Source organism: Myxocyprinus asiaticus, chromosome 45 (genome assembly GCF_019703515.2).
Source record: "Myxocyprinus asiaticus isolate MX2 ecotype Aquarium Trade chromosome 45, UBuf_Myxa_2, whole genome shotgun sequence".
NCBI classification, from domain to species: Eukaryota; Metazoa; Chordata; class Actinopteri; order Cypriniformes; family Catostomidae; genus Myxocyprinus; species Myxocyprinus asiaticus.
The window spans coordinates 26012701-26028955 of record NC_059388.1 but is presented as its reverse complement, the minus strand read 5'-3'; the positions used below and the strand labels follow the sequence as shown (position 1 = coordinate 26028955).

General features: G+C 36.9%; 1 protein-coding gene across 1 annotated transcript in view; it reads left to right on the top strand.

The window, feature by feature from the left end:
- Positions 1-11775: 11775 nt before the first annotated feature.
- The window catches only part of LOC127435082 (myoD family inhibitor domain-containing protein-like), a 30776-nt gene continuing 26296 nt past the window's right edge, over positions 11776-16255 (top strand). Inside the window, exons 1-3 of the mRNA XM_051688249.1 lie at positions 11776-11991; positions 12302-12465; positions 15400-15534. Coding sequence (XP_051544209.1) covers positions 12372-12465; positions 15400-15534 — 229 coding nt within the window. The 5' untranslated portion in view covers positions 11776-11991; positions 12302-12371. The remainder of the gene's footprint in view (positions 11992-12301; positions 12466-15399; positions 15535-16255) is intronic.

Below are 16255 nucleotides of genomic sequence, written 5' to 3'. Positions count from 1 at the left end.
AGCCATCAGTCCATGCTATTTCAACTTCATTTTTAAAAAATCGAGATTGATAGCGGAATTTCTGCTAAAGAACTACACTACCCATAATCCTGAAGAGAAAACATCCACCAATCAGAGAACTGTGGTGAACAAGACGTGCCAAAAGAGCTCTGCAGCAACCAGTCGATCTCTCTACGCTCTCAAACTACTTATAGATTTATACATATCTGAAGGTTTTGCCAAAAAATATATATGATATATTGATTCTATACTTATAATTTAAGTATACAACTTTAAATCAAGTTTTTTTTTATTTTCTTTCGTTTTTAATTTGATTATAAGGGGGCAATGCTTCATGGGATTGTAGTTAATGCTCTCATCGAAGACATTAAGTACACATTCTTGTACCTTTGTCTTTTTGTCCGATTTTTTCCAAATAGTTTTTTGCTTCAAATCAGAGTATGTAAAGTTGTGATTCACTTTGGAGCTGGTCGGTTTGGTTCATGGATTAGAACTCTTTAAAGAAGGATTTTTATCAAATTCCTATGGAAAATTTGAATGGGAAAAATACTTCTGGAACCAAGACAGCTGAACAAGTGGGCGGACACTGTTGAGCTCTATTGAGTGATGACATGAGTGACGAATCGGCAAATCTATTGTTTGAGTCAGTTCATTCAAACGAACCATCTGAATAAACAAAAACAAACCAACAAACAATGATTTGCTAAAACAAAGTGTCTGAAACCGATTTGTGAAACCCCCCAACAATTGTTACATTGCTGCTTGTTGGATAAAGTCACTTGTTTCTGGAAAAGTTAGAAGCACCACAAATTTAGTCTCCTCTTCTCTTCTCTCCTCCCCTCCATCATTTGATCTTTTTCCTTAAATTACTCATTATAAAATGCCCAATGGCAATACGGATTACACTCAATCTCTGTAATATGTAAATACAGCTCACCTAAAGTTCATTTACACAATCCGTAGCTAGTGTATGAATAAGACACACTTTTTCACATGCATAAATACACACCCTGACTTTCACCACTTCTCCAGCTGTCTCGGTTTTTTAGCTGCGTTTCTCTTTTGGATCCATCCCAAGAACCCGTGGTGTCAAAATACATTACGAACATCAAAACATTTCTGTTTACAACATCACAGTCATGTCAATTAAATCTGATAATTTATTTAAACATTTATCTTCCATCAGCCGGGAGAATTTTTAATCAAGCTCGGTATTTATTTTAAATTATCACTGTCAAGTGTGCATTTGTGTAAAATCCCTGGTACCATTAAAGATTTATCAGCTGAAATCTGTTTGGCTTTTATTTACTGTTAATTGGCTAAGTGGAGCACGGCTGCAATGAGCTAGCAACAGGTAATACTGAGACAAATCAGTCACATGGCAGGCTGTATCATGTAGGGGTAAACAGAAAAAAAGAACACTCTGTCATCATTTACTCACCGTTCCACACCCATATGAAATCTTCTTTTTAGGAACACAAAAGCAGAAGTTTGTTGGAATGTCCGAGATAATATTTTCCTTAAACAAAAACTGACATTGTCCATGAGGGTGAGTAAATGATAGTTTTAATGAACTTTCACTCTTTGGATGAACTATCTTTAAAGTTATATCTCCAAGATATTGCACATCAAGCGGTTGAGCGGTCTCAGTCTTGCTCGTCAATGAGACACAGGCCAGAAGCGTTAAAAAGGGGCGAGTTTAGAGGCACTATGAGAAATTTTGGTGGCCTCTTGTCTCATCACTAAAGGGCCGTAATATTAATCGGATGTGATAGTTTCAGAGGGCTTCTCCGAGGTTGTGTGGGAGTCAGTCAGAGTTGCTGTGTATTTCACACACACACCCACATACACACTCTGCCCTTTAACCACTGCTGTATCCACAGCCAGGTGTTTGCCCCGAGCCATGCTCATGTCTTCAGGCTCGCAGACGCTGATGTAATCACTCTGTCCTGCGAACCATGTAAAACAGAATAAGAAGATCTGTGTTTTGAGTCAGATTCAAGCATGAGAATGAGAAAAGTCGAAAAAAAAAAAAAAAACACCAACAGTATCTTGTTCAGTACTTTTGTACAATACAAGTCAAAGTTTGGAAACACCTACTGTATGCATTCTTTATTATGATTGTTTTTCTACAATCAGTGTTAGGGTAGATTACTTCTGAAATGTAATCCGATACTGATTACAAAGTACAAAGCTAAAATTGTAATCAGTAATGTAATCTTTAATATTACACTTTAGGTAATCCAATTTCATTATTTTTGGATTACTCATTGCATGTTTTTTATAAATGTAATCATTAATTTTTAATCTATTATATACCAAATGTATTTAGGTAACACTCCTTTCATTAAGCATTAGTTACAAACAAGAAAAAGTCCCGCACACTGCTGTTGAATGCAAAAAAATCGTACAAATGTTTTGACTGAATGCGACCTTCGTCAGACATTAATGTTTAATATTAAATTTAGGAATATAATCAGTACATTACATGCATTGAAAAGTAACTGTAATCTGATTATGCAAACTGTATTATGTAATAAAATCCAATTGCAAGCACTAGAATTTTGTAATCTCATTACGTAATCCAGATTATATGTAACCTGTTACTACCCTACACTTTCTACATTTTAGGTCAGGCATCAAAACTTTGAAATACAGCAACACAAAAGGATATACTGGAATTATGGAGTGACCAACAAACTATTCTTAAAGGGATAGTTCACCCAAAAATGAAAATTCTCTCATTTACTCACCCTCATGCCATCACAGATGTGTATGACTTACTTTCTTCTGCAGAACACAAATAAAGATTTTTAGAAGAATATCTCAGCACTGTAAATCCATACAATGCAACTGAATGGTGACCAGACCATTTGAAGCTCCAAAAATCACATAAAGTAACATGTTTCAAATGTTAAAGTAAAGCTAAACAGGCACCACATGTGACTTTCATATGTAAAAGTGAAAGTAGAGATTTATAGTAAAAAAAAGGACTCAATCCTAATTGTGTGTTTACAGTCTTGCAAATTACTAATAGTTATGTATCATCACTGAACCCTAAACATAACCTGAAATGTCATTATAGTTTTTTTTATTATTTAAATAGGTAACTAAATAAACAAGATAAACCAAAGATTTCACTGGCAGTGTATGTGAATACAGTATTTGTGTGTGTGTGTGTGTGCCTGAGATTCTAAAAATATGTATTTTTGTCCCCAAGAGAGACATACAATGACAAGGAAGTTGCATGCTTTTTTGAGGATGTGAGAACAATATCAATGTATTCATGATATTTATATATTTAAATATATTTATAAGCGAGTACCCCATAGGGGTGGTGGGCCCTGCTCTGCTAATGATATGCAAATGGGGTGTAATATCTGATGTTTTGTTCTGTCTCAAGTTTATTTTGGTGTGTTTTGCATGAAGGTGAGCAACACCATAGACCTGCAGGCATGTGAGGTCTGATTTTTTATTCATGATGCTACAGTGGATCTCAGATTTTGAAACAGACCAGGTGCAATCACAGAGGCCTTAGTTTGCTGCTGACTGTGCACCTATTAACACTAAAGTGTTCTATAGAGTTATTGGACCATTTTGGACCATTCCTTGATTATGGGCTGATGGGTATCCATCCATCCAAAATATGTATTCGGCTTTAGCGTTTGTATTATCAACAGCAGCTACATACATTTCAGAACAATTGTCAAAGGAAAGCATTTTTGGGACTATCCGTATTTTAAAAGATTTTTTTGCATCAACAGTAATATCATTCCCTCTGACCACTTTTTATAAACCCAATGATGAGTTTACTGTGAAAACCACAACACGCACGCGAAAGGGTCATTTCATATGCCCTCATAAATTTGACAGACCCTTAGTGTCATGGGTAAGCACTCATGATTGTGTTATTTGATTGTGTTTTATTTGTTGTTGGCTGGACATCAATAAAAGGAATCAATGAACATGCTGGAAGATCCCATAAGCCCTGTACTCCGTGTCTACAGCAGGGTGGCCTGTCTTCCTGAGTATCTGTGAAATTGGGTCAGATTCTTGGCTGCCGTTGCCGTCTTTGGAGCGTGCATCGCCAAATTTACATTCTGCTGTCATCACAGGGAGATAAATGCCAAATAGCACACACACACACACACACACACACACACACACACACACACACACACATCTCAACAGCTGTTTTGTCATGTGTAGTGTCTGTTTGGTAGCTGCACATCTTTTCTTGAGAGCCCTTTGTGATCTAAGATAAGATTTCACACATTTTGTCACAGTGATTTTATTATTGATTTGTGAAGAGCACTGTGATTTTTGATTATATTGGTAAACAATATTACAGGTTACTATTCGAATAGATTATTATTTCCTGCATTTTCACTTTAAAAATATTTTACAGTAACATCTTGGTTTTAGGGATATTCAGAGCACTTTACTAGCAATTCCATTTGAAAGATAGCTACTGTAATTACTAAAAACAATATATACTGTAAAACTACTGTACAACCTTTCAACAATGTTACTGTAAAGAACAACAATATATTGTATTTCACATAATACAATTAGCTGTAAATTGCTTTCTACATCATCATACTGTAGTTCTATTTTTACAGCAATTAACAAAATGTTTACAGTACATTGTTGCCAACTTTTTTAACAGCTAATTCTGGTCAATTCCAGCTTCTCTTGTATTTGGTAAATTAAATTCACTCTGTTTATAACCATCTCCCTTTAACTGTGAAGGCCAAGAGTGTTTTATTAGCTGCATTTTTTATTATTTGTCTGCTAGATAGGACATTTATCATTTACCATGGCAAATCCTAATCCTCTTTCCTAATGCTGACATTTGGAGAATTCATGATTTACATAATTAGACAACTTTGATCTGTGATTTGTGAAATTTTCGTTTTAACACACATCTCTCGTGCCATGCACTGATGCTGTTAGTCCATGGCTTAGACATGACATTTGAAGGACATGTTTAAAAAAAGTTCAGGACATGCCTAGCTTGATGTTTCAAGTGTTTGAAGAAAATACACTCACACTTATTTGTCCAAAAAAATAAAGTGCTTTGATAACACCATTTATGGGTGCATCTATTGAAACCTATCAATTAACACGCTCCGGTCATATTTCACTCCAAAATCAAAAGAAATAAGAATTTGTATTTTGCTTAAAGAACATGAAAAGCTCATTACTGTAATGCAAAGAAGAAATTATATATTTATATTTTGATTATATATTTATATATATATATATTATGCTGGTTTTAAATAATAATAAAAAAAACTATTATGAGAATCTAATGAGATTCACCATTGACAATAAGTGAACTATTATTATTAAATGGGATATTCTTATTTATTTAATTTATTTATTTATTTATTTTTTTTGTGAGGGGGGTGGGGGTGAGGACGTGTCCTGGACTTATTTTTGCAAGATTTACCCTTATGTTCCTCTTTGAGGTGATTTATCTCTAAATATAGGCCACATAGAAAAAGAGTGAAACAGACAGAGAGCGAGAGAGAGCACTGTGGTGTCTTATTGATTTTTCTTTTTGTTCTCTCGGGGGGTTTGAGTGGCAGACACAGGCCTCAGACTGTGATTCTGTGTCAAAGAGACCAAGGCCTCTCAGCAGGACTTAGGTCAAAGTACCACTCTCTCTCTCTCTCTCTCTCTCTCTCTCACACACACACACACACATAGCATCACAGCAGGACATCCTCAGGTAACACTGCAATGTGTCAATGTGTCAAAAAGACATTTTTTTTGTCAGCTTTGTTGTAGGTGCAGGGGGCATGGTGAACAAAATATCGGAGAAAGAAATGTTATACTCTGTCATATTACACAATTCTCTGGAATACTTCATTCTGATTGGTTAATCGTGGCGTTCAGCCAAATATTTTTGTATATTGACCGTTGTCTCAGGAAACCAATTTCCCTTATATCTGTACCAGTTTTGTGTCTCTCATATCACTAGTTTCTTTCTTCTCATGCAATAAAATAATTTAAACTCATAAATCAATATTTCATGTCCATTTATTTATTTGGAAAGTTGTCATGCAATATGTGGGATAATGTACAGTCAGTCGGTCATTATTGCAAAGTTAGCCACTTTGTGGATGAAACAGCCTTTAATTGAATTTCTTCCTTTACAATGAAAGTGAATGGTGACTGAGGCTGTCATTCTGCCGTACATCAACTTTTGTGTTCCAGGGAAGAAAGAGGGAAAATGATATGGGTTTGGAAAAAAATGACACTGAGTAAATTATGACAGAATTTTCATTTCTGGGTGAAATATCCCTTTAAATTGTTTCATTCATCGATCCATGTGGAAACAATCATTGTAACTTAATGTCAGGCCCAACATCCTATGTTTACTGTAAATTAACTTCTCATAGACAGCTACTGAAATCAACAGCACTAGGTCTGACCATAAAAATATATACTATTAGAAAAGATCAAGTGTTCTTTGTCAGGTCAACTTTGTCTGGGCCAGATTTTAATTATTGTCAGTGCAGCACGCTGCGTTTGCCTCATCAACTGGATAAATATTTGACTCCCATTCTATAAATTGGAATGGGGGGCTCAATTTAAAGGCACGGTTTCACCAAGCCTGGCTTGATGTGGTTTGGATTCTCTCTCCGCAGGTGACCAAGGCTGTCACCGCATGAGGTAAATTAAAACTCTGATTTCTTTTAAAAAGAAGAATTGAATATTCTTGCACTTTTGTATTTTTAATATTTAATTACGACCTATGCCAGAGCCTAATCTTGGAATTAGTGTGAGCATTAAATTAATCAGAGTGGGCGAAAATGCTAGTGTTCTTCCGATGTATTTCAGTAATGCATGTAGGCTTCTTGGGGGAATGTGTGTATGTGTGTGTGTGTGTGTACTGACTGATCTGTGGGTACCCAGGGGTGTGCTAACAGGACTCAGGGGTATGTGTGCACAGCGTGAGGTGGCTTACAGCAAGACAGTGTGAATATGGGGTGTCACGTATGCCTGGAATAAATTCCGCCCACCCCCTGCCTATGCATAACCCCTGTTACCTACAAATGCTTATGATAAATCCATATGTGTGAGTCACAATAAACAACTGAGATTAGAACCGAAATATTACATACTGATCGCACCAGTAAACATGTTCCTGATACAATATGATGATAATGTACAGAGAAAGATGTTAATCTGAATAGGCGTACACAAAGTTGGGCCTTTATATGCATTAGGCCCGAAACATAATCTACAGAAGTACACAAATGTCAACAATTTCATATCATAACGTCATCGTTTACCAAAGAATGCGGTAATGAAGAGTGTTTTCCATACGCTCCATTTTCAGTTGAGTTGAACACCATTTTCAGCAGAAAACATAGTTTTTGTTTCTTAGCTTCATCATTTTTCAAAGTATGTGTTACCAAAAAGCATTTTCCAAAGTCTCAATGTGGATGAGAGGCCTAAACATAGCAAAATCAGGCCACATCCACACCAATTGTGTTGAAAACTCAGTTTTCAGTGTCCTAACACCACAGTACAGTATGTGGTAATTGAGATCGTTTTCGAAATGCTCCGTTTCTTGTGGAGGGAAACACCGTTCCAGTATGGATGAGAGGCATAAACGTAGCAAACTCTAGCCCCTTTCACACATGCAACAGGTAAATTACAGGAAATTCACTGGGTTGCCTTTAGGCCTGTGATCGATGCCTTTTTCGTGCATCGATAATCGGAAGATTTTCCCGATGATTATCGATATATATCAATTTTTTTTCGAGTTATAAATAGGGCTGCTCGTTGCACAGTAGTCTTTGTCTTTCTAATCACCAGAGCAAAATTTACCAGTATTTTCAATAGGGTCATGTTCACACATGACCTCTAACCTGAAAATTGCAGTACATTTTCTGGAAAAGGCTGTATGTGTAAAAGGGACTAATGCATTTTCGAATCAAAACGTTCCAATCTCCAAGATTTCAAGTCTCTCTTTCAATATACATGAACAACCACGCCCCTAAAAGCAAAACTGCGGTATTTCAACAGACTTAATAATTTGACAGGTATTTGGGGGTTTTTAGTGAAATGTCAACCAGGTTATATTGGCTGCATATGGGTCAGCACTTTGATCTATGGATCTTCCATTCACAACCTGTTAGCTATTTTGCAGCTGTTCACTTGTACGGCTGCAGTTTTTGCACACTCCTGCGTTTCCCAGCACTTTGGCCTTTACTTTAAAGTAGTCTAACAACTCCCAGGCACAGAGCAAACAACATTCCTTTTATTTAGAAGATACATATTTATGAACTCAAGACATGTCGTGTGGACATTTGCTACTGATTATACCTGCATATTTCAGAGGTTGCACAGCTCCCTCCAGATGTGTTCTATAGCGTGTACAACCCGGTGACTCTTAACTCTGTTTTTTGAAAGGCGTGCCATAAATGGTGTTTGTTTTCGTTTCTATCAAAGCAATTACACATCGTTAATCATGAGGCCTGTTGTTTTAATTAGTTTATTTATCCGTGCCACCTTATCACTGCCCCGATAATGTCCCTATGGCCTGCCTTGACTGAAACAACATGTCCCTACTGATAAAATGGATGACAAAAGTCTTTAGTATGTTAATCACACAGTGACCTTAACAAAAAACAAAACAAAAAAATCAGACAAAGATGGAATAAAAAATAAAAAAATAACCCTAAAGCCATTAGTCATCCAGGTCGTTAGGGTTCGTCCAGTTTTCACGGTCCGCTTGATGAGTGTGGGGGGGGGGGGGGGGGGGCTCTCTCTCGGCTTCAAAGCACGACTTATTAAGTTCTTTTCATTCAGTGGAGACTTCTGCAAGCTTTCTTTGAAGATTTGATCAGTTTCTGATGTGCATTGTGGCTGCGCAGTGGTTCAAAGTGGCACCTTTCTTTTGCTGGCCATTAAAGTCGAGATGGGAAAAGAATCTGTATGTCTCCCATTTTTATTCCAATCACAGAGCCCAAGAATAATCTCATTAGTGCTAATTACAGGTTTCCTATTCCACCACATTTCCTTCTACCCATTTGGTGTGAAATTTTAATTCCATAACAAAAACCAAATGGTAAGAACACAGAAAGGCGAGTCGCGGCGCTCTGCAAGGGGCCCTATATGCCTTTTTGTTAGCTACAGATAACCCTCCCTCCCTGCCTGCCTGCTTGGAGCAATTTGTTCTCCTTGATGAATAACAGGTATAATTGAGTGGCACAGTTTTCTCTCCAAAGCCAATCTAGAAGTTGGAGAAATGGCCAACTTCAAAGTGGGTATCTTACATCAAAATGACACAAAACACCTTACTTGTTTCACTCTCAAAGTGTGTGCCTAGACTTTTCTTACTCTAGGATCTCGATGAATACAGTTATTCATATGGTAATTTCTTTGCAGTGTTGGAGTCACTCAAAGAACAACTTAAAGTGGGCACTGGATTGATGTAACTTCCTAAAAAAATTGTCAAGTTTCGAATGCTTGGCAAAACGCCAAGTGAAAATTGTTTCGTTTTCTCCACTGATTGTTCCTCTGTCGCCATGTATGCATCCACGCCTGCCGTGTTACCTCAAATATTTACAAAATCATGGTAGGTGGCTTTTTGTCAGCGATGTTGTCATTGTGACAGGCAGTTTTACTGCATGCATGCACTGTAAACCCTAGTGTTTGGCAGTGTTTTAGCAATCAGGCATGCTGCAACACAAACAGATGAAGACAATAGAGACGTTTCCTCTTTCCTCTGAAATGTGACTCTGACAGATGCTTTGCTGACACTACTGTGACATGACCACGACACAACATGACGGCTTGACGCACTCTCTGTGACTTCAGTTCCTTATTCGGGCTCTAAAGCGCATGATTTAACACAAGATAAATGTTTGTCAGTGGTGTCACTGCGGAATACACAGGAAAGCATGAAAGCGCTGTCCCGTGTGAATGAAATGAAACACAATAATATATTCAAATACTAATGTGTGATTTTGGCTTTTCGGAAACTAGAGTTTTTTTGTTCTACTTTGTGGTAAGTTTAAGAATTTATTCTGTTATTATTTATGCATTATTTCGAAAATTCTGTCATCATCTGATAAGCCAGTCCTTACTGTAACTACCTCATTGTGCAATAAACATTATGTCTTAATGTTATGGCTAAATGTTGTGTCTTGTGCCTTATTTACACATTCTTGCGGTGTTCAAAACCTGAATACTGTCAGAAGACTCTTCTCACAGCTCTTTTAATACAACAAATGTGTATAGGGATCATTAAAACTGAAAATCTTCCATTCTTCTGCAGCCCTCAAATGTCATTCTCCATTCTCCGTATCTGAACTGATGACACACGGCTATGACACATGCAAGAACCAATGTCATTTTGGCCATTTTTTAATCTGAATGCAAACTATAGGGGCTATAAACATAAGTCCCTATACCTCACCCATGCCCACATAATTAAAATAAAATCGGGTGCAAGAGCCTAAGTCCAGTACCCCAAAAGTCTCAGATAATACATTTAAAAACAACATATTACTGAGTAAAATGAGAAAAATAATTAAAAAGAATAAAAACAGCAACATTTGATTACACAGTTTATTAAGGGCCAAATATCTTTTTTTCAGCATATCACAGGGCTTCAGAAGACTTGGAAAATAATGCACGATTCATATGGACTACTTTTTTGTGCTCTTATGTTGTTTTTAAGTCCCTTCTGTGAGTAACTAATGACATAATTTTCATTTTATGTGAACTATTCCTTTAATATACAAATATCAGGCTGTGCTTTGTGTAAGTTTCAAAACTGATAACTTTAAAAGCAAGGGGGGTCAGCTAAGCCCTGCTGATTCTGAGTTTTACCTTTAATGCAGAGTCTCAAAGAGCATCAGTATCTGAGTAATTACCGTCCAAGGGGTGCAAAGACTGAAAGTTATTACCAATCAGTGGGGTAATAGATTCAACACTTATAAATGGAGAATCCAGCATTTCTCTGCAGCGAGGAGGGTCTCTGCAAGATGGATTAGGTGGGGTTTGTGAGTTCAACATTGACACAGATTCATCGTAAATCATTATGCCACAGACCTGGAGTGATTTCTGTATTAGGAGCCGAAAATGGAGTTCACCCAGTCAATGAGGAGGGCATATTTCACATCAATCACTTCCATGCTCATAGGCTTTATCTGCCAGCAAGGCCACTGAGAGAATGGACTGAATAAGTTTAGGGCTATTTGTGTATGTGTACATGTGTAGAATTCAGGCAGCTTAGATTAGCATTGATGCAACAACAGTGCACAATAAATAAGAAAATCTGCATTAAAAATAAAACACAGGGAAACTCTTGTTTTCATAATTAGGAGATTTTTGTTAGTCAAAGTGGAGGTAAAATTGTTTTGGGCATGTCCTCAAAGGGTGAAAAAGGTTAATAAAGAGACTAATGTATGTCTTTATTCACAACCAAAAGTTAGTTAGGGTTTAGTTAGGATAAGCCTAGTCTATAGGGTTTATTTTAGGTATGTAAAATGCAGGCTTTAGAATAATTGTAATTTTTAGATATAATTTTAGAATAACAGAAGTCATTGGAACATCTCCATTTAGATAGATAGGTAAATATGCCTGCATGTCGGTATGAGAAAGCCAAAATCACTTCTACATAGTCTCATTTCATTCACAATTATGTCAGTACACACTCACACGCTCATGTGGTCCATCTGAATGCAGCTGTTTGTGCTCATCTGGCGCAGCCGCGCGCTGCCTCGGAATCCGGATATGATGAAAGATGATTCAGCTCAAACTTTCTCCAGCAACAGCAGCAGCTCGAGCGCGCGTGGGACTGCGAATACCTGACAGGGACTTTTGAACACTTTTACGGAAGAATTTGAAAAGTTTAACAGGGTTCTAAAGACTCTAACGGAACTTTTTTCCCTAACAGGACAGGGTTTTGCCTGATGAAAGAATGCGAATAAAGACTTTGGGAGTTGACATGTTTGAAAGGTACTCGAAACCCAAACATTTTTCGTTACATTGTTTGTAAACAGAAGCAATATTGAATTATCAAGCTTAAAATAAGTTTAAAACAGTGTTTGTGACATTATGTGTTTTGTTAGTGCGATAAAATCAAAGCAAAACTTTCAACAGAAGTTTAACGACAGTTAACAGGATTACGTCACTCCCGAGAAAAGAAATCTCATACAACGCTGGCGTTTGTTTACATTTGACGCTACGGTATCAGCTGATGTAACTGTTGACACAACAATAGTTTATTTTTATTTTTATAATTATTGTTTTTATTTTTTTATTACAGGTTCGACGCGTGATTAGTAAGAAGAGTGTTTTTTCGGGTGTGTTTAGTATCTAAACTACAAGTCTGGCTCATGTCCTCGGAGACTATCTTACTTCCGGAGGGGCCTGAAGGGCCAAAAAAGCAGCTCCAACAGGAGACAAGTCCACTTCTGTCCAACTCACCAGGTAAGAAGGGTGATCTTCCATTTCTGAGATTCTGTAAACACTTATTTATGATGTCACAAATACCTCTATTTCCATAGCTTTTAAAGTGCACTCGCTTTATATCACTATATGCATGAATTAATTATTGTTTTTGGCATGCATGGTGTAAGTATGTATATTTTATTGGGTCAGTAGCCATTTTTAATGACAGATACATATTTGTAAACCACACTAACAAGGCTAGGCATATGTTCATGGCTGGTATCTGTCTTGCATGAAAAGCAGCTTGCAAACAGATTCCACATATGTATGTTGTGCCAGTAGTCATGATAATGTTTTCATTATTTCCCAATAAAGATTGAAGAGCGCCTTGGTTACTATTAGCAGGAACTACTGCCAATTATAGTTTTTAATTAACTTTCTGGTTGCGTGTGAGATTATCTCATGCAAAATAAGCTTTGCCCACCCCCCTCTTTTTCTTAGGCACTGAACCATTAACCATCCTATTTATACCAAGCATCATTATAGCACTGTCAAAAAATGGCAAAGTAGGACAAAGTAAGCAATCATAGGCTCTGGTGACAAATGGATTTTTGTAGGGCCTTCAAAGTCTCTCCGTTAGGACTGGAATTCCCTCCCAGGGGACTGTGCATGCTCAGAGAATAGACCAATTTATTTCAAACTGTAATCGCTAAATACAGCGATGCATCACGAGGCTGCCGGTGCTGTATGTGCACAACGATTTGAGAAGTTATGGTCAGAATAAAGGTTTACCATTCATCTGACTCAGGGCCAGATCAAGTGATATCCATCTCTGTATCTAAAGCTACTGTATCGTATTGATCTTGTCCCATAATATGCTGTAACAAAGGCTGTAGAAAGACCCCCCCCCCAAAAAAAAACGAAACACTTTGAGGTTGCCAAAAGTGAAGATATGCTTCTGTTTGCTGAGTCACATGCTTTATTCCCAACTTTCACTTGACTGATGAAAAAACACAGTTCTGTATAAAAAGCTTTGACAATGCTAAATAAATGAGTGCTTTGCTACTGCCTGTGTACAAGTGTGGCCACATTGAAGGCTGCCATAAATAGAAAGAATACCTGTTGTGTTTCACAGTAGCAGAGTCAGATGTTTGTGGATACAGAAACATATTTTCATGAAGGGGTGGGCGATATGACCAAAATTCTATATCACGGTATAAGTAATTTTATATCATGGTAACGTATATATCACTAATATATATATATATATATATATATATATATATATATATATATATATATATATATATTTATATATTTTTTTTTTTAAGAAAATCAAGATTTTTTTTATTAAATATCCATGTGATAGGGGTGGGCGATAAGCAAAAAATTACATCTCGATATTCTTAAAAGTTTTGGTTGATAAAGATGTACATGAGATATACATGAAGATAGGCTTATAGCCTACATTTACATCTATTTTGATGAAAAGTAATTCCAAAAAAAACATTTTTTATTTAAAATTATGTCCAAAGTAGCCTAATGGTACACCTGTCATGTCCATTTCATTGAAAAAAAAAAAAAAAAAAACTTTCTCAGTCAATAAATCATTATTAAAATAATATTAGATCTGTTTTATATCGTTTTTCAATCCAAGCAAAAAAACAAACCGATCCATCAGGTAGTTGTTTTGAATTTAGCCTTCCACAGGACACTGCAAATCTTTTTGGCAACTATGTAGCCTACTAGATATAAATGCATGGTTGAGTTGTTGTCATTGTTGTCATTTATTTAATTATTCCTGAAGGAATGTACTCAGTGCGAAAGCTTGACGGTGCCAGCAACACTATAAAGAGCAGCAGGGCTTTAAGCCGAAGGTCCATTTCACACCATGGAGAACATAGCATTTTATGAACAAGATCTTCCTCATTTTTGGTTGGAATGTGAAGTGATTAGAACCTGAGGCGCACTCTCTCTCCCCCGTCTACCCACGCCAGAAAGAGCGCGTTCTTGAGAAAACAGCGCCTTTAAATGCAAAAAATAAATGTTGTCTCCTGAGTTTGACTTGATTTGGAGTCATTCTGTTGTTCTGTGTTCATCTTTATCCGTGTTTTTTTCTTGCTTTCAGTCTCGCATGCACCAAGAGTGAGAGTCTAACACAGATATTTACATACCGTGAAATATACGGTATAGAAAATGTCTACAGGTTGACATTTTATTTCATCCCCATGATGATATATATCGCAATACCGCCCAACCCTATTGTCATGTTTAGAGTTTAAAGGATTAGTTTTACCAAACACTTAATCAATTACTCACCCACATGTGTTTTTAAACCTGTATGACTTTCTTCCATAGAACACAGGAGGAGACATTTTCAAGAATTGTGTTGGTCACTCTTCTCCATGCCATTACATTAAACGGGGACAGAAGCTTTCCAGCTTCAAAAAGGACACAAACCATAAAAAAAATGTCCATACAGCTTGTGCGCTATATTCTAAGTCGTCTTAAAGGTTTGGAACAAATTAGATTTTTTGGGTGAACTGTTCCTGTAAGTGCAATGCTTAAAGGTCACCTATCTTTTTGTATGCCTATCAGGCAGGTTTTGCCTACATCCATTTTCCAATTTAGATGAATGCCGTCTTTATAGCTGTAAAAACGTTGGCAGGTATTGTGCACCCAGGAGCAGAATTGAGAAAATGAGATCCAGAGTTCTGGCCTGGGCCTACCTGATCCACCCACACAGTTTTGCAACCGTTCACCAAAGGAATCTGTTTTATCTGGCAAATTAGAGCTGCTTTTTCTATTCTTGATGCAGAGGAAAGCTAATATGAACCTCACATTGGCCTTTTGCATGCTTGGCTTCCTGGCAGCTATGAACTAGAGCAAACTGGATTTCTGAATAGTGAGGAAATGCCATTTAGCAGATGTTAGGCTGATTGATAACTTGTTTTTGTTCATTTGTTTGTCTAGACAAACAAAACAGCTGCACTGATGAATCACCAGACACTATGGAAACATCCCAAACTCCACTACCCGGAGATCACACTGCAGATGAGCAGGGTCACATGACCGGGGTGAACCACACTCATGATGACCTCGTTAGAAGTAAGTGTTGTGTTTGTCACGTAATACGGTCAGACTTGTGATCATTGGCCAGACTCCAGTAACAATTGTTTATGCATATTTTTGTCTGATCTTGCCCACAAGTTTTGTCTTTAGTTAGAATGAGGATTATTCATAAAACATGTACCTAGATATCAAAGTTTCTATTTCTATCATATAACAAATGCCATGTTTGCAAATACAGTGTCTGCAGGACAAGCCATTCCGTAATGGTTTTTATAGTTTATGAAACGGGAATGTCAAGTTTTGAATTTGGGATTTTGTTTTTTATAATCAGTCTAGATTTGCTCTGTATATGAAATGTATTCCATTGAACAAGTTTGTGGTAGATCAGCATAAACTTCAAAGCATTTTGTGATCAAATGACATTTGGAATTATCATCTTGAATATCAACGTTTGTCAGCAATTTTTACAGTTTGACATTACTGAAAACTGAAGCTTACATCTGGAAAACATGAATGTGGTTTTAATTCTTTAAACCACGTACAGTGCTGATAATTGATTTTATAGTGATTCCTATCACTATTTACTGCAGCACTGATATTCTTTGCCTTTGGGAGAAGCTTTGTAATGATTTGAGATTATGATAATGCATAATCTGTTTGTAAGCTTGTCCACTCAGTTTTATCATTGTCAAGATAATGCAATAGGTGCCAATAGCATTGACTGTTTGGCATTCATTGTGTTAGGCTACATTGGGGT